Consider the following 27,934-nt stretch of genomic DNA (forward strand, 5'->3'; position numbering starts at 1 on the left):
GACACTATGCAAAAATTAAACTGGATATATCCTGAGTGAGAATGGGAGGAAAAGAATGGGAGAGAGCAATGGAAGGGGAAAATAGTTTAAAAAGATTGTACTGACTTAGGTAACTGTAGATCTGTATAACTGTAACAGTTCTATATAACAACTACACAAAACAATAAAAATTAAAAACAATGACCCTCATTGCTTCTTCAGTCATCTGTTTGCATAGAGTAGTAGCCCTTCTAGGAACTCTTCCTTCCTTTAATTCTCCATGTGAAAGAAATAATCTGGAGGGAACAAAGATGATTCCACCTCTGTTTATATTGTATTTGTCCAGCACAGTTTGGAATCTAGCATTAAGACTATCTGTTCTTTTCAATCAGTGGGTGGGGCTCAGAGGGAAAGTTTGAAAATTGCTTTTCCCTGGTCTCCACCCAGGTTCAGGCCATAGACATTCTGGTATAGGGACCTAGAACTGGCATTTCTAGGCTTCTGCAGGAAATCTGAAAATTCCACTTTGGAAAGGCTGAGTCAAATGCTCTTTGTGAAGTGAAGAGATAGAAACTATAATATAAACTCTGATCTTAGATGTTAGAGAATGCTGGTAACTCTTAGCTACACATGGGTGTGTTCAGCTCAACTCAACAGGAACAGGGTGGCAAAAACATGAACATCCCCAGGAATGTGAGGGCCAGACCTCCACTCTGGAAAGTGAGGAGCAAGAGAGCAGAGGCTCTGTAGGGACAGTCTTTGGAGAGGTGGTGGTATTGTATTGGGTTCCTTTTGATTTTGCCAAATAAAGAATTATGAGAGAGGGAAAGTTGGAGCAGAAGCAAAATTTATTCAGAAATGAGAATTAAGGTGCCAGGGAAGTTGTGGAAAGCTTCTTGACTACTGTTAGTTTGGTTAAAGCCCTCAGTTAGGACTCTCATTGGGAGATTCGCCTGAAGGTCAATTTAAGGGATCCTGTTACCTTATATGGTTTCGAACTGCCCCAATGGAGTGCCATTTCAAGGTAAAGTTGGGTGGGGGGAGGTAGATTATTTACTGCCAGCACCAAATGTTCTTGCTACTCTTACTGCCTGTACCAAGTAGGCCTAATGATGACCTCTCTAGGAAAGGTACCTGTCAGATGCTGGGAAACGAGCATAAGCTATGTAAAAAAGAGGCCTGTTGGACTTACAGGTCCCCTGCACCCTACAATAATTCCACCATCCACACAGAACTCATTTTCCCTGTGATAATTATTGCCTTCTACTCCAAGTATCTCCAGCATCATTTAGGAATCAGTGGAAGGAAAAGGTGAACTTCTTAAGCAGGCAAGTACAATGCCTCCAACTTTCCACCCATTTTGTTAAAATAGAAAACCCTGCAGGGGGTTCAGGTTCTTTTTTGGAAAAATTTCATTGTCCAGTTTCATTTGTGGGTTGTACAGACCATCGACATTAAATGTAAAAACTGGGGATTTTTTTCCACTATTACAAATACTTGAAGATGGGAACAAGTTTATATCAAATAATATTTCAATATCCAGCCTCAGATGATTAAAGTTGAAGCCCAATGATAGCTATGACTAGTTTTATGGTTATTAAATGCCATCATACTGGTTAGAATTTGTCTAGGGTTATTCAGTGCTAACTTTACCTTGGGTAGTGAATTTTTTAACCAGGAAAAGTAGCTTATTGCCAGCATTGGTTAACAAGGCCACCTCCACAATGGGAAAGGGAGAAATGGTGCCTCTCCCTATTCAGGGGCACCCATACAACATAGAGGCCAAAGGTAGGAGGTGCTCTGTGTGCACAGCTATGCAGAGTGTGGGGACCTATCCCGGGAGAGTTCTAGGCAGGGTGGAGTTCTGGTCTGTGTGGAAGGTATTCTGCTGAGGCAGCTGGGGGTAAGAGACATAGCTGCCCCAGGAAGAGAAGTGGGAGGTGCTGAGGATCTGAGGTAGAGAACATGCTAACATTCCCCCCTTTGTTGTTTAATAAGTAAGAGTACAGGTCAAGGAGTATGGGCAGAGGTCATTTCTTCTGGAGCTTCTTCCTACTGTCAATGGGCGAAGTATTCAAGGGACCCTGATTTGTTGTTCAATTGAGTACCGTCCAAGAAAATTGACAGGTTGGTAAAAGTCTTCATATTTTCCATGACAATATTTTAGTAGAAAGCAAAAACTTGCTGTTAGTGGACCCAAGGAATACATAAACAAGGGTATGATTCATACTCTAAAGAGGCTATCAAAGACCTGAGATTGCCTTCTTGATCGTAGCATGGTACCTGACTCCCCCATTCTATAGGGATACTTTATCTTATGATCACAGGAGCCCGAGTAGGAGGTAGCAGAAATATTTAAAGATATCAGAGGCAATGGCATCATGGTCTTTTCGGGGGCACTTTCTGCTAGTGTGGGGGCATCAAGGAGTCAATGGGGCTGGGGTCTTTAGAGTCTAGGTCTGCACTAGGCAGGGCAGGGCAGTGCAAGTGAAGCCCCTATTTGCCTTTAGTAATAGGGTGGCCTTGACTTGTTCCCAGGTGGTATCCTGAGTAATGGTTGTTATCCTGTCAAAAGAAACTTTTGTAAAGGTGAGATCAGGCAAAAGGCTGACAGGGTGGCAGGACCAGTTAACATCAATGATACTAGAGAACACAGCCTGGCCACAAGACAGAAAAGTTAGCATGGACCCAGTTGTGGCTCATTATAGTGAAGGAGGAATTTCCATATTACTGGACTGGGGGCAGGAAGAGAATGTCTGGGGTTTTTGGCATTTAGGTAAAGGAGAACATAGTGGACTGGTTGAGAATAACCAGTCTGAGACTAGAGTTGGATTGGTGTGGTTAAGGGTCCAACAGGAAGCCTTGGTAGACGTTCAGATTGTAGATGTCTGGATTATAGACTATGTATAGAGACCCAGAAAGCCACCAAGGCTAACTGTACTCAGTCTAAGACTTACTATAAATACAAATAGCAGGTAAAAATGGCAAGAATGTAAGTTGCTATCCAGTCATGGACCTTAGATGGGCAATCTTATTAACTATTTCTCTTGAGCTCCTGCTCTGATTAATTTTCAAAGGATGAGAATGGAGTGACTCCATTTAGAACGTGACACCATCTCCTCATACTCCTCTTCAGGGTTCCTTGTTTTCAAGACTGGCTTTGTCCTGGGAGTTCAGGTGCTCATTGCTATCGTGTGTCTCAGCTGGCCTTACTTTCACCAGATTTGAACACAAGGACTGGTTGCTGTCCCTGAGCACTTCTGATCCAGGCTAGCACTCTGCTACTTTTGAGCAACAGCATCATTTCCAATATTTAGCTGGTTAATTAGAGATAAGAACCAGGCTTCTAGCAGTCCTCAGATCAAAGGAGTCTGCTACAAAAAATATATATACTTTCAATAAAAGCTACAACAAGGAGACTAAAATAAGAAGTTGAGCTTTTCTATAACTTTAGACTTGACGAATAAGGTTTATTATTTTTCTTGTGGGTCTGGCTAAACACTGCAGAGGGTAAAACTCATTGGATATAATGAAAATTTTAAATCTGTTTAGCTGAATATAGCACTTTAAAATAAAAACTTGAAATAAACCAATGGCATACACACTTGGAAAGCACACATTAAAACTTGACTAACTCAATAGTATATTTGAACCTTTTGAGATTTGTAAGACAATTTTTTACTTTCCAAATCATTTTTTATCCAAAGGAAAACATTTTTGTCTTCTCACTTCCTTTCCCAAGGCCCTTTTCCTCATTTTTTACATTTACTTATTGGTTTTTTCCATAATTTGTGTTTTAAATTAACTCTTAGACACATTTGCTTGCACCCAAATCTGATGAGCTTCTTTGTGGTTTATATTTAAAACTTTCCTCTTTTTTTTCCCTTTGACCTGCCCCAAGGCAATTAACTGTGACTCCTACCACAGTTAGGCTGTAGAGACAGAGTAGTTTGTCAGACTGTGGCTCACATTACAGCTTTTATTGATAACAGTTTCCCATTTAACAAGCAGCACATTTGATAATCGACTCCTTTAACACAGGGTTTACATTAGCTTGTAGTCATAAAGCAAATAATTTTGTACCATGGTGACAGTTACATATTCTGAATATGTTCACACACACACACACACACTTATGCACAAGTTTTAAGAGGTGCTTAGAGTTTTGTAAAAAAAGAAAATCGGTCATTTGAATTCTCTGGAATTTCAGCAGCAAAAATGACATCACTTTAAACCTCAACATGATGGAACCACGTGGTCAATTAGAAAATGAAAAACTTAAAAAACAAACACTTTGGGCAACAAACAAAATTTTTCAGGTTACCAAGACCGACAAAGCTTAAAACAGAATATGTGTAGACATCTTTGTGAGCTTTGAATACTTGACTATGTTTTTTTCCAAATATACTTAATACTGTTAGGAAAATAAGCCATGAAGCTGGTAAAGAAAGAGCAGAAACATAATATCAACAAACCAGATCAACTCTACTGGAGACCTGAATGGGACACCATGGTAAACTAAGGAAAGGCATAGTGCAAAATGACAGCTGAGCTACTTGGAGCCTAAACAGGGCCTTGGTCAGGAGGCAAAGAGTCTCCTGAGTTCATGGTATAGGTCTAGAAAGGTTCACTAACCTATTATCTACATCCCTGCCCCGCCTCTTGGAATTCAGGCACACCTGGGAGATAGGTCTCCCACTCCAAGAGTTTTTGTTTTGTTTTGTTTTGTTTTGTTTTTAATTTTCCACATTGCCAAAATGGTGCCTGTTAAACCCAATTTTATACAAAATAAGATTTAGTCAACAAGCAGAATTTAAAAGAATCTCCATGCCTAAATATGCTGTGCTAATAGGAACAGAAAACCTTTCCTTTGTCTCTTCTGTGGCAGGTGTGAATCTCCAGGACCTGTAGAGAGAAGCCTGAATGGCTTGCCTTGCAAGGAAAGGCACAAGCAGAGAGGCAGGCCAGGGAGAAGGGCAGGGGAGGGGAGGGCTGTACACAGACAACTTTTCCACTCACAACTCAAAACCACTCTTCACTAAAGCATGACTGCCTAAGGTGGGGTCAGGGAATATGTGGACAGAGCTGAAGCAGCTTGTAGTGCTAGAAAGTAGGAAAGTGTGAAATTGGGCCAGAGTTCAAGCATTAGAGAACTTGAGAGGCCCTGAGCCCAACTTTAATAAAAGAGGGGAGGAAAGCAGGTAGGGAAGGGAAAAGAAGAGAAGAGAAAAGGAGAGGAGAAGAGAGGCTAGGGGAGGGGAGGGGAAGGGAGGAGTGGGGAAGTGAGGGGAGGAGAGCAGAGAGGAGGGGAGGGGAGAGGAGGGGAGGGGAAGAAAAAGGAAGGAAACTATGGGCTTAGCAAAGGAACATAAGCACAAACTGAAAGATGTTTTAATGTTTCTAGCTGGAATGAGTTAAGCAACAAAATAAAGCTATATCAATTTGTACTACATCCATAATGACAAAAGTAAGCAACTAGATGAATAAATGTTCCCTGTTGGTTTATTGTAATTCAGTACCCCAGATGGATTCTAAGAGAGATAAATAAAGGGCTTAAGTAGAAACCCAAATGCAGTGTGGACTGTAATTAAAAGTGACTCATCACTACTGGCTTGTTGGTTGTGACAAATCTGCTGTGGTAATGCAACAGGAGAGAGTGGGTATAGGGAATCCCATATTCTTACTATATTTTCAACTTCTTACAACTCTAGAATTATTTTTAATGTCTAAATAGTTAAAACATATCCTGATGTATTCTAGATATAGATATATAGATATATAGATGGTATGTTATTTTTAACAGGTGCACAGTATTCCATTATGTACACAACTATATTAAATCTGATTCAAACATTCTGCCATATGTTCATTTAAAATTATCATCTTTGTGCAACTACTGCACATGTCCAGAAAAGGCCTAAATTCACATGTGTGCACACAGGCAAAAATATATATCAAAATTGTGCATAAAACCTAAGGCTTGCAAAGCTCTGGTAGAGAAAACTGGAGTTGGGAATCCACAATTTTGAAAATATTAAGATCTTGTAGATCTTAGTACTATCTACAATATTTATTTTTCTTTTCAGAAGTCATTCAAGTTAATGAGAAATATATCTTTCTCCTCTTGTAAATTCCCCCTGGTTCTAGATTCTTAGTCTGCGGGGGTTAATGTTAATCAATTTTTACTATCTTTATGTTGCTATATAAAGGAGTTTCCATTCAACAGAGCAGTTTATGAATACAGCTTCTTGATCGATGTCATCTCTTTTAACATTCTCATTCCCTCTGAGTCTGTGGGGTCTTTTTTAGTGCAATGAAATGCTCATAAGTTCAAATGAGTATATTACAAAGGTGCATAAAATATGCACAAATGTCATCATTTACATACAACTATTATATGCGCTTAAAACACATACATTATGATTAGGTTTGTAACTATTATGTACTAATATAGTTGTCACCGATGTGCTTGTGAGGATTACGGAGTAGGCAGATGAAAAGAGGAAGGGTAGGCGAATGCAGTCATAATATTCAGTGTATATATGTGAAAATGAACTAGAAAAAATTGAGGGGATGGGTGGGGTTGGGGAGAGATGGGGAGAATGATAGATGGAGTGATACAGATCGAAATGCATTGTGCTCACAAGTTGACATGCTGACTTGAAATATCTTTGTACAAGTAAAGATAATTTTTTAATTATGCAAAGAAAACTACACAAAGAGACACAAAAGTTAATATATACTACTAAGAAACTTGCTTGCAGTCTAAAATAATTTTACATAAGACATTTCCAAATCACTTCTCAGAATTCTAGTTTGAGGACCGGGAGTTTGGCCTTGTGGTAGAGTGCTTGCATGTACAAAGCCCTGGGTCCAATTCCTCACAGAAAAAGCTGGAAATAGTGCTGTAGCTCAAGTGGTACAGTACTAGCCTTGAGAAAACTCAAGGACAGTGCCCAGGCCCTGAGTTCAATCCCCAACACTGGGGAAAAAAAAAGAATTCTAGTTTGAAGTGTCATGAGCCTTTCTAAAGCTTTAGTCATATCATACACCTAACCCTCACCATTTGTTATGTATGGCCAACTGTGGTGCCCTATACCTATAATCCCAGCACATGGGAGCCACAGACTCACAAATCTCAAGTTCAAGGCCAGCCTCAGCAAGATAGTGAGTTTGAAACAAACTGGAAAAACAAAAGTTGCATTTTACTTGTTTTCCAAATGAGAAATTTGAAGTATAAAATAGTGGAGTGTCTAATTCAAGGTCACATGGAAACCATTCTTCCCACTCCCATTCTTCCCACTACACTTAAGCCTCGGATATTTTCAAGTTTATTGGGAGAACCATCCTAAAGTAAATCAATGGAAGATACTTGTTTATAAATCAAACTATTAAATAGAGAATATATGCCACCTGAATCCTCCTCATTTTTTTAACTTTTAAAATGGAATACATGTTTCCATTTTACTTTGGAGGCTAAAACCTGGAGTACCATGGTTCAAAGCCAGCTCAAGCAGAAAAAATGATTCTCTGTCTCCAAAAGAACCACTAAAAAGCAAGGATGGAGGCTCGACTTAAATAGCAGAGCACAGCTGAATAAGCAAGCTGAGTGAGAGCTGGTGGGTCCAGAGTTCCAAACACAGTAACTGACCAAAGGAAAAACAAAGTAAACTTGAGTGTGTGCACTAGAAGTATGACAACACCAGAACTTTTCCCCGACTTTGCAAAGCTGAGCATCAAGCAACAAGTCTCTTGTGTGTCTTCCAAGTCTGCTTTTCCTTACTGCCTATATCCCAGCACTCAGATTTCCTAAGACACATCCACCTCTCCCGCACTGCCCTTCCATTTCTTTCTTCTTCTGGTTACCCAGAACTCACCTATGGGTCATCCTGATAATCCTACTTACTGGGAAGGCTGAGATCTATGGATCAAGATTTAAACCAGCTCTGGTGGGACAATCCATGACATTTTTATCTCTAGTATACCACCAAAAAAGCTGAAAGTTGAGTTGTGGTAGAATACTAGCCTTAAGCAAAAAGATCTCCAGGATATCACCAAGTCCCTCAAAGCCCCAGGACTGGAAAACTAAAAAAAGTAAAAAGATGTTATCTTTGTATAGTACTTTATAATAACAGGAAGGAGCCTATTTCCTGGTGGCAGGACAAGATTAAGCATTTACCTTAGACTTTAATCAACCTAATGCTTTTAGATAGCCAATGCTCACTTCAGAGGGCCAGGGTGAAAAGGGCTCTGAGCACTCAAGGAGAAAAGGTGTCTCATTTTGCACTCTTGAGGATAGTTACCCTTAAAAAAAATAAAGTTACAAATGTTGGCAGGGTTTGCAAGGGTGTGCAGATATTGGAAACTAGTTTTTCTGATAGGACGTAAACTGGTAGAGCCACTATGGAAAACAGTATGGTGATTCCTCAAAAAGTAAAATTATAATCACGGTATAAGTCAGCAAATCCTGGTTAAAAGAATTGAAAGCAAAATATTGGGGAGATATTTGTACATGTGTATTCCCAGGACCATTATTCCTGAGTAAAAGTAGAAGTACTATGTTGAACATTGCATTGCACATCTGTAGTTTTGCTATTTGTGGGCCGAAATAGGAGGATCACATGCCCAAGGCTGGCTGAAGCAACATGGTGAGACCCTGTATTAAAAAAATTTATATCAATGATATCATAACAATGATTTAACTAAACAGATACCAGTACATGGCATATGCATGCAACTGAATAATATTCAGCCTTAAACAAAGGGAAATTCTGATACTTGCTGTGATATAGATGAACTATGACCTCAGCTAGCTACCAAGACACCAATACTGTAAGATCCCACTTATGTAAGGTATGGTTTGTAAGATACCCAGCTGAGTTCATAGAGACCCATTAGTACAAGGATGGTTTACAGGGATGGGGAGATTGGGTTGGGAAATGTTTAAGCAAGGGGTTGCAGTTTCAGTGTTGCAAAACTGAAAAAGTTCTGGATATTGGAATACTGAACATACCACTGAACTACACAGTTAAAATGATTAAAGTGGTCCATTTCAATGTTACACATATTTTACTACAGTTAAAATTACCTGTAAGTGTGGGTTGATTTCAGTATTGCACATGTCTTATAAATGGCCTGGGATCCTGTGGAGAGGCCAGGCAAATGTAGTCTGGGCCAAAGCTAGAAACAGGGGGAGGCAGTGTAAATCTGCCAACGCATATAAGAAGAAACAAATGTCTTGCCATTTCATCATTGCTTCTGCTGTCAACCATCATGACTGTTTCAGAGGAGGGAAATGGCAAAGGAAGAGCGCAGTGGAGTGGAGGTGTCTTTAGAGGTCCACAAGTTCCCAAAGCTCAGAAGTTGAGCTTGTGAGCATCTGTCCTAGGGGGAGGATAATCAGAGATAGGAAGGCAATTATCAAAGATTCTCACATAAACTATCCATAAAACTGGACCCCACGGGACCAGGAGTTTGGCCTAGTGGTAGAGTGCTTGCCTAGCATGCACAAAGACCCAGGTTCAATTCCTTGGCACCACATACATAGAAAAGCCAGAAGTGGTGCTGTGGCTCAACTGGTAGAGCTCTAGCCTTGAGAAAGCCCAAGGACAGTGATCAGACCCTGAGTTCAAGCTCCAGGGCTGGTAAAAACACCCCTCCCCCCCCCAAAAAAAACACCTGGACCTCAGATCAAACAGATGAAAGGAATATTACAAAAGCAGAAACAAAGATGTATTTTTTGTTTCCAAATAAGCAACATACAGATTATTTTCAGTTTTGTCATTATACACTCCTGAGGCAAAAAGAGCCCCTCCCTTTTTTTCTTAAATTTGTGCTGGTCCTAGAGATTGAACTCAGGGCTTGGGCATGCTCCCTGAGTTTTGTTTTTTGCTCAAAGCCAGCACTCTACCACTTGAGCCACAGCTCCACTTCCAGATTTTTTCTGGTTAATTGCAGGTAAGAGTCTCACACACTTTCCTGCCAAGGCTGCCTTTGAACCCTAATCCTCAGAGTTCAGCCACCTGACTAGCTAGGATTACAAGCATGGGTCACCATTGCCTAGCTTCCAAGAGACATTTTTATAAAGAGATTCAGATAGTTATTCAAAGACTTTGGTGATTGGAGAAGGGTTTTCATTACAGATATAAGAAACATACTCACTACCTGACTTATGTAACTTTAACGCCTCTGTATATCATCTTTATAATAACAATAAAAAATAAATTTAAAAAAATTACAGGTACAGTTGTCCCTCTGGAGGCGCAGAAGGATAGTTCCAGGAGGCAGTGTGAATATGAATATATGGATACTCAAGTTCCTGTTATAAAAATGACCTGATGTTTGCATGTAATGTCCCACTTGAAATCATCCCTAGATTATTTCTTATAACTAATAGGAGATAGATGGTTCATAGATAAATGTTAGCCTGTCTTATGTAGGTATTTATTATAGAATACAAGTTTGTACATGTTCAGTAGAGACACAGTTTTTGTCTGAAAATTTTATATTGGTTGGATCCATGAGTGTGGATTCATAAATAAGATGGCTGACTCCATTTTTATTAAAACAGTTTGAATGCCAGACTTGTACCACTGTAAACATTTTAGCAATCATGTGGATATTGTCAACATAGAATAAGGTTTGTTAATACACAGTGAAAACCATTTTCCATCTATCTCCAGCCTTTGAGTATTTTCCCCTGCTCAGGCTCATGGGATGAAAAAAAAAAAACCAATCCCTCAACATTTCTCATTTCTCCCCTCTCATCTACTCATCTACTAACTGCCCCAGATCACACTTTCTTCCTGACAACATGTTCCTGTGCCCCCCCTTCCACATTCACTGGGAAAATACCTCCTGGCTCTCCTTCTTCCCTCAGGCTAGCCATCACATCATGTGGTCAACAGGCCGTGGGAGGGAGTTTGTAAGGGTTGACATGAGAATCACTGTTCTTTCTAAATGCAACACACCCTAGAAAGTAAATAACAAAGTAAACCTAACAGTTATATACTGAAGGGACCTCGAATTGTAACAACACAAACAATATGAGAGTCCAAGTATAAATTCCTCTGCTTAAATACAGATTCTTTCTACAGTATATAGTCTCTTGAGAGAGAGAGACAGAGAGAGACAGAAGCAAAGATGCAGAAACAGAGATACAAAGAGAAACACAGAGAGAGTAATCTTTGTAGAGGACAATTCTACAGCTTCTTGACATGTTTCTTAGGTCCACATCTTGTAGTACAAAATGTAGGTTCTTCAATGTTTCTATAGAAATGTTAAAACCAGTTCAGAAGGTATAGAGTTCAATTCACAAGCAACTATGAAAAATCTCTGTGAAATGTGTTTATTTAGCATGTGTGTGTGTGTGTGTGTGTGTGTGTGTGTGTGTTTCTATGTATATATACTTGTTATAAAGTTTAAACTCAGGGCTCCTCCTTCTCCTTAACTTTTATTGCTTAAACTGGCAGTCTACCACTTGAGCCACAGCACCACTTTCAACTTTTTGGTGGTTAATTGGAGATGAAAAAAAAAAGTCTCAGAGACTTTTCTGCCCAGACTGCCTTTAAACCTTGATCCTCAGCTCTCTGCCTCCAAAGTAGGCAGGAATATAAGCAAATACATTTCTAAATTCATCACATTTTATAAATTTACACATTTTATACACCAATCATATTTTATACAGTTCTCTACTATGTAATTAGAAATAGTCTACTAGCATTAAAAAGAAATCCTTTCAAAGTTTAACAAATCTCATAAACTCATCTTTCAAAATGATGAGGGACAAAGCTTTGGGGAAAAAATCAATTTTCCTATAAATAAAATTTAACAGCAATATATCATAGAAATTTTACCATATAATATTTGCCTTTTGTGGCTCATTTGTAGAACTATGTCCAACTTCAATATTTGCCCCATAATATCAACACTAGCTGAACAGCTAATGCTAAGTCCAGCCAGAAACAAAATATTTGTTCATTTAGTTGGACTTGGTAACATGTTACCACATACTTGGCACTTTCATAATGGAGCTGGTGGTGACCAAAATATAAATTTCTTTATTTAAAAAAAAACTAGTAGAAGCTAATTTTGTGAAGTTTTTATGCTAGTACTGAGCCTTGAACTCAGGGCCTGAGTGCTGTCCCTTGGCTTTTCTTCTCAAGGCAGGAACTCTCACTCGAGCCACTTCCTGCTCTTTGACCATTAGTTAATTGGAGAGTTTCACCGGCTTTCCTGCTCAGGCTTACATTGAATTGTGATTGTCCAATCTCAGCCTGCTGAGTAGCTAGGATTATAGGCATGAGCTTCCGGTGCTGAATTTCTGAATCACTATAGAGCTCATTTGGTTAGTGTGGATGTTAATGTTGGATATATGTTTACATGTGACAAGGATGTATATATTATATACATATTGCAAATATCTGTATATAGTTATAGATTGGGGCTATCATGAATCATAGAGTTTGTAGCAGCTTTCAGGCCTTCTCTTTATTTGCTCACAGGTTGTTTGGTATCAAGTCAGTGATCCAAACAGACTGCTCCAGCACGTGGAAGATCATAGTGAACCATGACCTGTCCTGGTATCACCATGCCAACCCCATCCTGCTGCTGGTGATGTACTACACGCTGGCCACGCTGATCCGCATCTGGCTACAGGAACCCCTTGTAAGGCCCAAACACTCTCTGTGATCTTGTCTGCAAAGTAACCTTAAATCTCTGGGTAAAGAGTTGCATCCCTCTAGCCCACTGACTAGTCAATACTCTAGTCCCTCCTGATGCTCACGTTCTGGTGGTGGTATCATAATTCTGACAAGGAAAGCTACACTCTGGTAGCTCATGCTTCTAATTCTTTTTTGTTTTGCCAATCCTGGGCCTTGAATTCAGGGCCTGAGCACTGTCCTTGGGTTTTCTCAAGGCTAGGGCTCTACCACTTGAGCCACAGCACCACTTCTGGCTTTTTTCTATGTATGTGGCACTGAGGAATCGAACCCGGGTCTTCGTGCATGCTAGGCAAGCACTCTACCACTAGGCCAAACTCCTGGCCCTCATGCTTCTAATTCTAATCCTGGCAACTCAGGAGACTGAGATATGAGGATCATGGTTCGAATCCACCCTGGGCAGAAAGAACATGTGAGATTCTTGTCTCCCATTAAGCTACAAAAAGCCAGAAGTCAAACTGTGGCTCAAGTGGCAGAGTGCCAGCCTTGAACTAAAAAGAAAAAAAAAAAAGCTAAAGGACGGAGCCCAGGCCCTGAGTTCACACACACACACACACACACACACACAGCAATCAATACACAAAGTTGCAAAGCGGACTGAGTGTGAAAGAGCAGATTTCTTTCACCCCTGTGTGCACTATGAGTGGTGGATGGTGAGCAGGAGAGTAGGTTCATTTGGACTGAGCCCTTGGTACGCTCCAAGTGTCGTGTTGTTTATATACATTATCTCAGTATGCTAAATTCCTCTGAAATGTATTAGGTTTGTTTTACAAACAAGGAAAGAAAGGTGTGACAGGTATTTTCTAAAATCTCACACTAAATGATACAAACCAGCTTATAGCCTAATTTGACAGCAAAACTTAGTCTTGAGAGACCGTGCAACCTCTATTACTACAACGATTGGAGTTTCCAAATCTTGTCCAGAGCTCTCATCCCCTCAGGACCCTGTAGTGCAAGGCCAGCTTTGGGGGTGCCTTGCCTAGCTGTGAGGCAGAGGGGTAAGGAAGCTCCCTGCCTACAGTATTGGCAACAAAGACTTGGGGTTTTTGAGGGGAAACTTCTCCTCTTTCGGTAGTAAACAGCTCAGTCTTCTATTCCTTCTCCTAAATGACTGTGAGGAGCTCAGAGGTGCATCAATGGCATGTAAAGGGAGAAAGTTGATACTACAGAGAGGACTGTGCTTTTCCCCCATCAACTGCCAGGGTGCTACTCACATCAGTACTTGGCTGAATCCAATCTCTCCTTGGGTATCATTTCCAGCCTGGATTCATTTCCTACTTTTACTTGGCTTCACACCGTATGCTGTACCAGATCCACAAATCCAGTCTTCAGTCAGGGGCCTTGCTGTGTCTCATGATAATATAGGTGTTAAAATAGCATGACCTCAACAGACAAGGCCTGCAGTTGTTAAATTGGCACATCCTACAAGAGAAAAGCATGTCCCAACCCAGGCTTGGCAGGTGTGCCACTAGAAACAGGGATGTGCTTTCCCTCTCCGTGTTATTTCTCCTAGTGCATGAACAGGCATGCAGGGCAAAGGCGACTAGCAAGGATAGATTACATCCTTGATGATGGGTCATCTCCCTTGAGGCTACCATAGAGAGCATTTAATAGCAGCAAGGTCACCTTGCATTGCCATGTGCTCGAATTCTCATAAAATATCCTATTCTTGGTAAAAAAAATGTTTTTAACATTTTCATTATGTTTGCTTCCTCCACAAACATACCAACGAATGTAGATACTGATGTGTATCTATAGACTAATATGTACACAGAATTGACACACACGATTGAATTACTTCTAAATAATGTTTTATACATGGCAGAAACCAAGGAAGTGAGGAATAGTTCTCGGAGTCTTTGGCTCTCTCTGGGCATCAGATAAAGCAGTAGTTTGGTGAGATCCTTTTGCTCCCTCCAGGTCTGTGTGATAGCCTGGTATCCCAGACCTGGGGTTTCCAGGAAACAAGGGCAAGCAGAGAGAACCAGGAAAGCAATCTGGGCTGCAGTCACACTGGCCACAGCTTTGTTACAAGCAGAGACCTCTAGCTGTCCATGAAACACAGACATCACATCAGCATCAGTATTTCAGTTCATCTGTATTCTAAGTAGACTGGAAGTAGGACTTTTTTGCTGAGGTAATGTGAAAATAGAAGAGGCTGATTACATCCTGATCCCAGATACCTTAGAACATTCAATGAAAAAAATACAGGCCACCGAATGTGAGTGGTTCAGGCGAAAGTCTAGGGAACACTGCTAGGCACTGATGTCTCACTCCTGTGTCCTAGCTACTTAGGAGGTTCTGGTCAAAGGATCTGATTTTTCTGCCAATCCAAGAAGAAAGATTAGAGCGACTCTTATTTCCAGTTAACTGGCAAAAAGCTGGAAGTGGAAGTAGTACTCACGCACTAGTGCTCAACCGGCCAAGGACTTGAGGTCAAGCCTCAGTAGCAAGACAGACAGACAGACAGACAGACAGACAGACAGACACACACACACACACACACACACACACACACACACACCACATAAAATGTTTTTAAACTAAATGATTTGTGTAATTATTTTCTAGTTCTGTTTAGAATGTACTGAGAGACACTAAAAATATTTAACATAAGTCATATGCTATCATATATGGGTCTATCTCAAGTACTGGACAATATGTAATAAAAAAAACCCCACACTCGTGGTATCCCCTGCTGCCTCCTCACAGATGAGCTTTGGGAGGCAGAGCTGTTCTTGTGGTTCTGTGTTTCAGGTACAGGTTGACAAGACAAAGGAAGAGGACCAAGCCCTGGCTTGCAGCTCTAATCAGAATACAGCAGAAAGGAGGCGGGGCCTGTGGTATGCAGCCCATTATCCAACTGATGAGAGAAAAGTAAGCCCAGGAGCCACGTACTCCATCAATAGTTTCTGCTGCTATGTTGGTATTTTACTGTTGAGTATGCGCTTTGTCAAGCTGCTGACGTGTCCCTGCTGTTAACATGAGGGTGCAGTTTGATTTACACAGCTAGGTGTCACAATATAGGAATGACTTGTCCAATGAAATCCTGAACAAATGTGATTCTGTATGGTCTTGCTTCAACTGAAGCCTCTTAGTCCTTAAATGAATCTTCTTAATATATCTACATCTCATATTTGAAGTAAACCATACTTAAACAAGCAAAACAAGAGTGGATGAGTCACACTTCTAATCCTAGTTACTTAGCAGGCCGAGATCCAGAGGATTTCTTCTTGAAGGCATCTCAGGCAGAAAAATCTCTGAGTCCCTTATGTCCAATTAAGCAGCAAAAAGCCAAGTTGGAGGCATTGCTAAAATGATAGAGCACCAGCCTGAGGAAGCAAACCAAGTAAGCTCAAATCTCAGCACCAACATAAATTAACAAATAAGGAAGGAATCTGTGGACACCAGAAGAAAATCAGAGTTGAAATACATTCGGCAAGTGAGTTTGCTCTGTTGAGCCCCTTCCATAGTAATCAACAACCAATTAGGGGAGAACCAAGGTCTTGCTGAACAGAACCTGGACCCATCACTGCGTGAAGGCCTCACACTGGGATTGTCCTGAAGGCCTGCAAGGTCTGCATCATCTGTAACAACAGTGTTTTCTACCTTCTTGATCATTCACTGGCCAGCCTGTGTGTTCACATGGCCTCGTGCAGTGCTGTGAGGACAAGTCCTCTTAGCATTCTTACTGGTATCAGCAAGGGGCTCCCGGCATAGAGAACACAGGAGTCCATTCAAAGATTCACATGGTAATTGGTGAGTTTATCTAAGATACTCAGCCCTGGCACCAGCATGGCTGTCCTACATTGAGGGGGATGTGACACTTGACAGTTTATGGAATCCCTTTGATTACATCACCCCACGTTTCAGGCTGTCACATTTAGTCCATTAAATAATAGATAGAACCAAGGGTAGCCCAACCTGTCCAGTGAGGCCTATAGAGCTCTGAGGTGAATAATGTTCTTGAGACTACAACTATACTTAAAATCTAGCTGGGTCTGGTATGTACGCCTGTAATCCTACTGAATGCATAGGTAGGAAGACTGGGGTAGGAAAATGCCTGCCCTGGGTGAAAAATCGGAAAATAAAACCATATACTTATAGTTATCTGATATTTGATAAGGGAGCCAAAGACATACAGTAGAAAAATAATAGCCTCCTCAACAATTAGTGTGGGGAAAAGTAGGCATCTGTATGCAGAAAACAAAAATGGATCCTTGCTTGTCACCATGCACCAATATCAATTTAAAGTGGAGCAAAGACTCCACATCGGGACGGGCACTGGTGGTTCATGCCTGTAATCCTAGCTGCTCAGGAGGCTGAGATCGCTGAATCACAGTTCAAAGCCAACCCAGGCATGAAAGTCCAGGAGACTCTTATCTCCATTTTCCCATCAGAAAACAAGAGGCAGCACTGTGCCTCAAGGGGTAGGGCAGTAACCTTGAACTGAAGAGCTCAGGGGCAATGCCCAGGCCCAGAGTTCAAGCCCCATGACCAACCCCCCCCCCAAAAAAAACACTCGATGTCAGACCCAAAACTTCAAAATCACTAACAAGAGAGAAAAAGAGAAACATTAGAACTTCTTGAAAAGAGTCCCAGGGCACAACAGATAGAGGATAGAGTTGCCAATATAAATATTTTCTGCATGGTTAAAGACTAGTTATTAAACTAGAAAGACAGTCAACAGAGTGAGAGAAGATCTTCACCAATAATATGTCAGTCTAATATCCAATATATGCCAGAAGCTCAAGAAAATAACTCCTCCCAGACCTAATAAACCAATCAGTAAATGGGCAAGGGAACTAAGGAGAGACTTTTCAGAAGAGGTAAGAATGGAAAAGAAACACATGAAGAAATGCTAATCATCCCTGACTGTATAGGAATTACAAATAAAAACAACTCTGAGGCTCCATCTCACCTCAGTTAGATTGGCCAATGTGAATTCAAACAACAAATGTTGGCAAGGATATGGGTGTGGAAAAGGGAACCTATTGCACTGTTGGTGAGAATGTAAACTAGTACAACCACTCTGGAAAGCTTTCTGGAGGTTCCTCCAAAAAACTAGACATAGAATCATGTTGAATAAGATAAGTCAAGACCTAAGGAACAAAAGGTGCATGGTATCCTTAATATGTGTCTATTAGATCCAAACAGTACAAGAATGATGACTCAATATTTGCATAAACAATGCTATAGACATGGTACTGGAAATATAAACACAACTACATAGATATAAAAACTTATGACTCTATAGACATAATGGGGTTTTTTGTCAGTCCTGGGCCATGAACTCAGGGCCTGAGCACTGTCCTTGGACTTTCTCAAGGCTAGAGCTCTACCACTTGAGCCTCAGCACCACTTCTGGCTTTTTTCTATATATGTGGTAACAAGGAATTGAACCCGGGTCCTCATGCATGCTAGGCAAGCACTCTACCACTAGGCTAAACTCCAGGCCAGATGTAATGTTTTATTACATAGGTTAATATGTATCTATGACATACAAACCCTCAGCTTAATTTTAACTATGTTCTAAAATCTACGTGCCAGTGATTGTATATAGAGATTCCCTTCTTGAATACTTGTTTGTTAAACACATCATTTGAAATATGATGTAAAAATAAATGTTAATAAATTCTTTAATTAAAAAAACTAGACATAAATCTTCCCTATGACCCAGCCAAACCACCTCTGGACATCTAAGCCGAGCAGCATGAGTCAGGATCTGAAAAGGAGACTGCACAGCCATGTTCCTTACCACACTATTCACAATAGCCAAGATATGGAAAGGGACCTGATGCCCTAGAATAGATGAGTTGATGCCCCCCAAAATGCAAAAACAATAAAAGAAGAAGAAACCACAGCCGCACATGTTCTCTCTGATAAGTTCAAGTTATGTCTAAAATACACTGGGATATGACAAATTATACAGGGTTCTAGATACACATAGTGAGACCAGAAGAGGAGACAAATGTAAAGGAGTAATGGCTCTCTCTCTCTCTCTCTCTCTCTCTCTCTCTCTCTCTCTCTCTCTCTCTCTCTCAATTTCTATTTTTGATAGGTTTGTCTTCTTTTCTTTATGGAAGGTATATTCATGTGTATATCATCAGGTGGGTAGGAAGAGGGTAGAGAACTCAAGGGGACAAAGGGGTGAAAAATGCAGCAGTGGCGCTCACTAGACACTGATATAAGTGAACTAGACAGTTCATGAGTGGAGGTGGGAAGGAGGGACGAGGGGAGACTGAGGGAACCGAAGATGCTGTATGAAAGGAAATGTACTCATTACCTGACTCTTGTCATTGTAATCCCTCTGTGTATTAATTTTTTAACTTAAGATCTTCTCAAAAATTAACTAAAGCCAAAGGGCTTTAAGCATGTCTCAGGTGGTCAAGCATCAAGCTAACAAGTGCAAGGCTTTGAGTGCAAAACCCACTACAGAGGAGAGGGGAGGGGAAAGGAGGGGAGGGGAGGGGAGGGGAAATGAGGGGAGGGGAAGGGAAGGGAAGGGAAGGGGAAGGGGAAGGGGAAGGGGAAGGGGAAAAAGAAGGGATGAAATCTTTGCCTGAGGATTCAAAGACCATAGTGAGTAAAACTGGGATGCCTGAGCATCATAAATCACAGTTGGGCTAACCAACTCTAACCACAAAGTAGTGGTCATAAGTGGAACCCTTCACTGCCAAGAATGCACAGAAAGCAAGAGAAAACCTGCTTCCTCATAAGAACAATCTTGCTGAACCGCTCAGGCCCACATAACTGTTTCTGTCCTGTCCATGCAGTTAGTGATTCCATACATCATAAAGACCTGAAAAACCCCCTGCCCCAGAAAATCCACAATGGCATCAGAGCATGTGACTCACATGGCTGTGGCAATACTCAGGTCCATACGTGTGCTTTTAAAATAGAGGAACCTGGTGGCTTATGCCTGTAATTCTAGCTATTGCAGAGATCTGAGAATTGTGAGTCAAAGCTAGCCCAGGCAGGAAACTTTTGAAACTTATCTCTAACCACCAAAAATCCAGAAGTAGAGTACTAGCCTGAGTGAAAAAGCCGATTGAGAGTGCAAGGCCCCAGAGTTCAAGCCCTTGTTATCAGTACAATAGATAGATGACATATAGACAGACAGACAAACAGACAAATCTAAGGTGGGTCAGTCATGTCCTCCTCTACCATTACAGACACATAACTCACTCCCTGCCTCAGCCATGGTACCATGGTACCTGTGTAATGTGTCCTTTAGAAGTGGACCCCATTCTTTCTAGCACATTGTTATTGTATGTTTTCTGTGGCTGATACACAGACATATTGTATAACCTCTGCTAGCTCCTTCAGGACAGCAGGTACAGTGCAAGCTTGTAACCCCAGAGAATTATGCATGCCATGGAACTTAGCAGTGTAGCAGGCCTTGCCACAAAATGAAAATTGTCAAGCAATGAACTTCTCACAATCCGTGTAGTGGCTAATGACTGTCAGCTTTTCTTCCACGTCAGGTTGGAAGGACAGGATATGCCTTGAATATTCGATGTGACCAAAAGATATCCACACAGCATACTGGTGTCAGCTGTCTACAGAAGAGGCCAGGCAGACTGAGGCCTAGAGCTACTTTTCTTATTGGATCAGTTGATAGAAATGTAGTTCTTCCAGTCTGGTTATTTAGCAATCATTATTTGAAAATAAAAGAAACAAGTCCATTAATTTAAGGAAAGTGATGATTGGTACTTAATGAAATTATAAAGTTTAAACATTTGAGTCTACTCAGAATTTTAGAAATCATTGAGACTCTGGAAACTTCCTAACATTTAAAAACTTCTGATGAACTCTTTTTATGATGGTTTGGTAAACAAATGTACATGTTTAATGTTGTATGATATCTAAATATTAATGTGTCATTAGAGTATTACATAATAGGGTTATTAGGCAAGGTGGCTTATGCCTGCAATCCTAACCACCCGAGAGCCTGAGATCAGGATTATGATTTAAGACTAGGTTAGGCAGAACTTTAAGAGACTCTCTCTTAAACGATAAAAGCTGGGCATGGGCCAGGAGTTTGGCTACTGATAGAGTGCTTTCCTAGCATGCACAAAGACTCAGATTCAATTGCCCAGTAGCACATACGTAGAAAAAGCCAGAAATAGTGCTATGGCTCAAGTGGTAGAGCACTAGCCTTGAGAAAACACAAGGGCAGTGCTCAGGCCCTGAGTTCAAGCCCCAGGACTGACAAAAAATATTGTTAAAGCTGGGCAAGGTGACCGCCCCTCTTGCCACAGTTATATGGGAAATGGGAAACAAGTGATCATCATGCAGGTCAGCCTGGAATAAATGTGAAACTGCTCAGAAACAGTAGCAAAAAAGGGCTAGAAGCATGGCTTAGAGGGTAGAGCACCTGCCTCGCAAGTCCAAGGCCCTAAGTTCAAACCCCAATGCTCTCAAACTAAATGAATGAAGAAATGAAAATAAATACTATGTAATGAAAAGTGTCAGTCAACACTGGTGTCTGTGTAGCTCAGCCAACCAACAACCTGGAAACCGGAGAGCACAAGGTACAGGTAAAAGATTCATTCAAGGTACAAAAGAGATCAGGAGATTTTACTCTAACGGATCATGGGAACTGCTCCAGTAGAATCTCCAATTCTACCTGCATCTCCCTTTCACAACGCTACCATTAGTAGAGTTTCTTGACGTAGCAAAATGGTCTGGATAGAAGATTAACATATCCTCCCATCTCTAACAGCATTCTCTTTGAAACCACTCATGCTTCACATTTATTATCAAAATGGTGTGTTGTAGCAGATCATAGCACAGATTGTTTGCCTTGTGTAAGCCTAAGAAAATATGTAAAAGCATAAAGCAATGCCAGTAGTTGGGTTTTTTAAGAATATACGTGGGATTAATTTTTTATAACATATAATAGGATTTTGTGTGTGTGTGTGTGTGTGTGTGTGTGTGTGTGTGTGTGTACGTGCGCGTATGCGAGCATACATGTCTGCATGTGGATGTGCACCGACACTGAGGCTTGAACTTAGGGTCTGGATTCTGTCTTTTAGTGTTTGCACTCAAAGCTGTTGCTCTACCACTTGGCCACAGCATCATTTGCAGCTTTTCAATGATTAATTGCAGATGAGAGTCTCATAAACTCTTCTGCTCCAACTGACTTCCAACCATATTCTTCATATCTTAGCCTTCCTGAGTAGCTAGGATTACAGGCATAAATCATCAATACATGACAATAGGATTATTTTTAATGAATTACTAACTTATTTTTAAATGCCTCTCTTTTAGTTTTCTGGTGTGGTAGGTCATCTCCTAACAAAAGACTCTTTAGGACCCTGAGTGATTTTTAAGAATGCAAATGAGTCTTGTCTGCAAAATGTTGCAGAAATACCTTCTGTGTTGATTATGACTTTAGGGAATCCCAAACCACCTGTTATTAAAAGAGTTTAAAAGAAGCACAGTCATATAAGAATTTTTTTGTAGTCAACAATATGTAAATTATAAAACAATCTCAAGTCAAGTGATGCTGGTTCATTTCTATATTGTTAGCTACTCAGGAGGTTGAGATCTGAGGATTGTAGTTTGAAGCTAGCCCAGGCAGACAATTCCAAGAGACTCTTATCTCCAATTAACTGGCAAGAAAGCTAGGAATAGAAGAGTTGCACAAATGGTAGAGTGCCAGCTCTGAGTGAAAAGGCCAACTGCAAGCATGAGACCTTGAGGTCAAGCCCTAGGACTGGCGCACACACACACACACACACACACACACACACACACACACACACACACACACATCAATATATCCCAGACTTCAGTATAAATCATTCATCCTAGTAAGAAACCTTTATACCTTGAAAAGTGAGTGCCTTAGGAATCTTTCTCCTATCTGATAGATATCTGGGAACATAAAAGTAAAATGATTATCCTATAGAATTAAATTCTTGGACAGTGCAGCAGCATGATAACTATGTGGCTTATGGTGCTTATTTGCTGTGATAACTGAAGGTAACTTCAGATGCTGGGAAGTGATTTCAGTGAAATGTAACTGGTGTTATTGAACCCTTTGCATTTGCATGGCAGAATGAACCGTACCATGGAGTCAGCTGGCGTGGGTGCATGGATAGTAGTTTATAGATGTATAGAAACCTTCAAAATGCTCTTTGCTTACCTAATAACATACTGTTTTGCATTGCTTTTTGCAGCTTTTATCCATGACTCAAGATGACTACAAACCATCTGATGTTAGTATATTCTTAGACTTAACATTTATGCTTATGTAAGTGACTTGAAAATGACAAACAAAAGGAACACCTATGAGTCTGATTTAACAATCTAGATTGCCAAAGCTTTTCCATTACTTTATTTGCAGAAGTGATACCTCATTTATCACTGAGTATAACATACAGAATACATATGGCTGTTTTATGTATTTTGTACTGACTCTACTAATAAGTAAAAAATTTAAAAAGAAAGTCTTGCATGTGCATTTACTTATGTATATGTTAAAATCAAAATACATAATGCCAGAGAAACTAGGGAAAATCCCAAGTATCTGCAGTCAGTAGACCAGACCTTGCAGTTAGGCAGAAATCCCAGACAGAGTCTAGCCTGAGACCTAAGGAATATTTGCATGTCTATAATCCTGGCTATTTAGGAGGCTGAGATCTAGGGATCCAAGGTCAAAGCCAAACAGAACAGGAACATCCATGAGACTTCTGTCTCCAAGTAACCATCAGAAAGCCACAAGTGGAGCTATAGCTCAAGTGGTAGAGTACTAGCCTTGAACGAAAGAGGAACAGTGTCCAAGCCCTGAGTTCAAGCCCCAGTATTGGGGATGGGAGTTGGGATGGAGGGCCAGGATGGTCTGGTGGACCTCAAGGGCACAGAGATAAGTAGGAGTGCAGAAAGCTAAGGCTAAAGAAAGTATAAACATCACTATGGTCCTTTCCCCCAAGATCACACCACAGTGAGGCAGAGTGTGCAATGCATAATAGAGGTGCTGCAAGGCCAGGCCTGCATCTTATTACTGTCATTCAGGAGAGATCAGAATTAAAGGGACAGGCCTGGTGCACATACCTTTTCTTCTGGTTACTTGGGAGGCTGAGATCTAGAAGACCAAAGTTTGAAGCCAGCCTGTGCAGAAAAATTCATGAGACTCCATTTCCAAAACATCCAGCACAAAAATCTAGGCTAGAGGCATGGCTTAAGTGGTAGAGCACCAGAAATGCAAGCTCTATGTCCTTAGTTCAAACCTGGTATTGGTAAATAATAATAATAATAATAATAATAATAATAATAACCCTCATAATTTTAGGGAGAATTATCACAGTCACTATTAGAATATTTGGATAATTGCCTAAATTGTTCAGCTTCTATTTACTTCTTCATCACTGGAATATTTGTGAGCATGGGGCGGGGTTTATGACATGCAGGCAGCCCACAGCTCTTGGCTCAGGTGTCCTGTTTGCTGGCTTCCTTTCTAGGGCCTGCTGGTGACAGTGAATGGCAATCCTGTGGACTATCATACCATCCATCCCAGTCTACCCATAGAGAATGGCCCTGCCAAGACCGACCTATACTCCACCCCCCAGTACCGGTGGGAGACATCAGAGTCCTCAGGTAAAGTACCTGCGGAGGAGGAGAACTTACCCAGGGCTCCATTTCCCTCTCATTCAAGACACACTGCATCTTTCCTGTTTGTTGCTTATGTGATTCTTTAGGAGTACAGGTATGCAAATGTTCTTTAGGTCTCAGGCCAGTAAAGCTAAGCTCATTTCCTTAATTTGTGCCTATATTTAATACCTACACTGCTTTTATTTATTCATTTATTTATATTTGTTTGTTTGGTGTTGGTACTGGGACTTGAACTCAAGACCTGTGTGCTGTCCTTTTTCTTTTCTACTCAAAGCCAATTCTCTATCAGAGCTACATATACCTCCACATCTAGCTTCAGTGATGGTTAATTTGAAATAAGAGTCTCTTGAATTTATCTGCCTGATCTGGCTTCAACCCTTTGTCCTCAAATCTTACCCTCCTGAGTAGCAAGGATTACAGGTGACATGTTAACATTTTTTGCCAATCCTGGGCCTGAGCTCAGAGCCTGAGCATTGACCCTGGACTTCCTCAAGGCTAGAGCTCTATCACTTGAGCCACAGCACCACTTCTGGCTTTTTTCTGTGTATGTGGCAGCAAGGAATCAAACCTGGCTCTTTGTACATGCTAGGCAAGCACTCTACCATTAGGCCAAACTCCTGGCCCCAACAAGTTAACTTTTTAACAACACGAAACCTACATGAATGTATGCAGATTCACCTAGTTAGCTAGTTGTATACTAATATTTCTATTTGTTGCTGTTTCAATGATATCAGTAATTTCTTTTTTTTGCCAGTCCTGGGCTTGAGCTCAGAGCCTGAGCACTGTCCTTGGACTTTCTCAAGGCTAGAGCTCTACCACTTGAGCCTCAGCACCACTTCTGGCTTTTTTCTATATATGTGGTACCGAGGAATCGAACCCGGGTCTTCGTGCATGCTAGGCAAGCGCTTTAACCACTAGGCCAAACTCCCGGCCCTATATCAGTAATTTCTTGACAATGTATAAAAACATTTTAAGACAGTCATTTTTGACCATAAAAAACAACAAAAAAAAGAGGGGGAGGGATTTCTGGTAGCTCATGCCTATAATTCTAGCTAGACTGAGATCTGAGTGTTGGAAGCCAGCCTGGGCAGAAAACTCCAGGAGACTTTTCTTTCTATTTAACCAGCAAAACCAGAAATTTGGGCATGGCTGCGATGGTAAAAAAAAAAAGGCCCTCAGTTCTACTCAGCTCTAGCTTCAGTACTAGCACGCACACACACACACACACACACAGAGAGAGAGAGAGAGAGAGAGAGAGAGAGAGAGAGAGAGAGAGAGAGAGAGAGAGAGAGAGAGAGAGAAAGAACTTGCACTTTTCCCTCAATAGGTAGCATTCTAGGTAGGAGACATCAAAGATCCAGAAGGGATGTCTCTCACACACCCTCTCCTTTCCTTTGGCACAGCAAAGCAAATAGCAAATAGCTTACCACTGGACTATTTTTGTAGTTTGGGGAAGAGTGGTGAGTCCACTTGTTATTGTCATTTGTTTTTTTTTAAGTCCAAATAGGAGAAAACGTCATGTGATATAGAAATTGGAATTCTGGAACCCTTGAAGAATATACTATGGTCAACACTCATCCCTTTTCTCTGTCAAGGCTAACTGGCTTTCTCTTGTCCTCCTACATATTGGGTTTTACTTTAGAAGCTCCATCACACTCATAGAAGGCTGCTCTGAAAATATGAATCCCAGCAGGTGGAGCTTTGAAGATCATGTTAGAGGATGCCGTCACACTCTCTCAAATGGAAATTTCAGGGTGCTGTATACTGTGACCCTCATCAAGCAGAAGTGGGTGCTTCTATTTGACTTCTGGGGCCATGATTCATTGCCAATTCCTCCTAAAATCTGTATTTTCAGGCTGTGCCCCAACCAGACCATTCTACATTGCCTGGGCCATTTGTACAGATATCACACATTTGCATGAATAGTTATATAAGGTATTTGTCTGTCTAGAAAAGAAAGAAGAAGAAGAAGAAGAAGAAGAAGAAGAAGAAGAAGAAGAAGAAGAAGAAGAAGAAGAAGAAGACAAAGAAGAATTTGAAGAAGAAAGGAGCCAGGAGGAAAAAAGAAGTGTCAAAGTTCATGCCATGGTCTCTGTGTTCCAATTTATCATGAAACAAAGTTATATTTGTGCCCTCATCGCTATGATGGTAGGTATATCTGCCCCCATTACCCGGTAGATATGAGCATCACCCAACACAGCACGGAAAAATGGTGCACAGGCCCCCGTGGCTGCAGAACCTACTGGCATCTAACAACCAGCATAAGGAACTCACTCTTGTCCATGGCTTGGCAGACAATGGTGGGCTATTTTTATTTTTCATGGGATTTTTGTGCTACGGACTACAAAGTAATGTGCTCTTCAACTCATTTTCTTTTTAAATATTAATATATTTTTTCTCCAATTAGCTTATCAAGTCACATTGTCTTCTAGTTTGCCAACTTAAGGCCAAGAGCACATATTGGGGTATAGAAGGTATGAATGATGTTCACATTTGACATAAGCTTCTTGTATTACTTCCAAAGATACCAAGACAAGCGTCAAACTATCATGGATACAACTGTGAGCTCTCTATTTCTACTGTTTCTGCTTACTTCTGTTTCCAAATTACAGCTCTGATGATAGTTCTTTGACTCTTAGAAGATAAAGAAAGTTCTAATGTTTCCCTTTCCTAAATACAAATTCTTGGAAGATCTGATTTATTTTTGAAAAACATGATACTTTTATTTATAGCATAGCTCTTCTAAATTCTGTTGCCAATGATGAGATTCCAGGGACAGCTTGGTGATACAAAATGAAAATACTTTAACTCAGGGGAAAAAATGTAGATATAACTTAGCCAGGCAGTCAGTCCCGACAATTTCTGAAATGAAGCTATGTATGACTTGGCTACAGATTCTAAAAAAGACACTATCATCTGGGAAAGGAGCTGGGAAAAAGTTCCTGAAATAAAAAGAGCTCACCTCATGATCCCCAACTCTATTTGGTGTGTGTGTGTGTGTGTGTGTGTGTGTGTGTGTGTGTGTGTGTGTGTGTGTGTTTGTGTGCCAGTATTGGGTCTTGAACTCAGGGCCTGTGCACTGTCCCTGAGCTTTTGGAGTCAAAGCTAGCACTTAACCACTTTAGCCACATCTCTACTTTCAGCTTTTTGGTGGTTAATTTGAGGTAAGCCTGGACTAGCTTTAAACTGCAAAGCACAGATCTTAGCCTCATCTGTAGCATGAGCCACCAGCCCCCAGCTCCAACTCTGTTAGTTAAATAGAATTAAGTCTGCACTCTGATTACTTACAGAAATAAGTATATGGTGGTTTGAGTTCAAAATAAGAATTGTTCTATGTAGGTAGTATGAATTTAATTTATAATTCTTATTTAGCACCATACACTTATTTTTCTCTTTAGAGTTTGAAAAAATAGATTGAATACAATATCTTTTTTACGTAATAGAAAAGAAAATCTGTACTAAAACAGCATGATTTTTCATTCAAGACATGAACTTTGGGGTTGGGAGTGTGGCCTAGTGATACAGTGCTTGCATAGCATGCATGTAGAGGTTCGATTCAGTACCACATACACAGAAAAAAGCCAGAAGTGGTACTATGACTCAAGTGGTAGAGC

The 27,934-nt window shown here is 40.7% G+C and overlaps 1 protein-coding gene across 1 annotated transcript in view; it reads left to right on the plus strand.

Annotated features, from left to right (window-relative positions):
* The window catches only part of LOC150039353 (piezo-type mechanosensitive ion channel component 2-like), a 104,983-nt gene that overhangs the window by 72,569 nt on the left and 4,480 nt on the right, over positions 1-27,934 (plus strand). Inside the window, exons 6-10 of the mRNA XM_090327828.1 lie at positions 12,483-12,645; positions 15,456-15,575; positions 22,889-22,927; positions 24,170-24,305; positions 26,272-26,468. Coding sequence (XP_090183954.1) covers positions 12,483-12,645; positions 15,456-15,575; positions 22,889-22,927; positions 24,170-24,305; positions 26,272-26,468 — 655 coding nt within the window. The remainder of the gene's footprint in view (positions 1-12,482; positions 12,646-15,455; positions 15,576-22,888; positions 22,928-24,169; positions 24,306-26,271; positions 26,469-27,934) is intronic.

The sequence above is a fragment of the Megascapheus bottae genome, unplaced genomic scaffold (genome assembly GCF_031878675.1).
Source record: "Megascapheus bottae isolate mThoBot1 unplaced genomic scaffold, mThoBot2.hap1 HAP1_SCAFFOLD_40, whole genome shotgun sequence".
NCBI classification, from domain to species: Eukaryota; Metazoa; Chordata; class Mammalia; order Rodentia; family Geomyidae; genus Megascapheus; species Megascapheus bottae.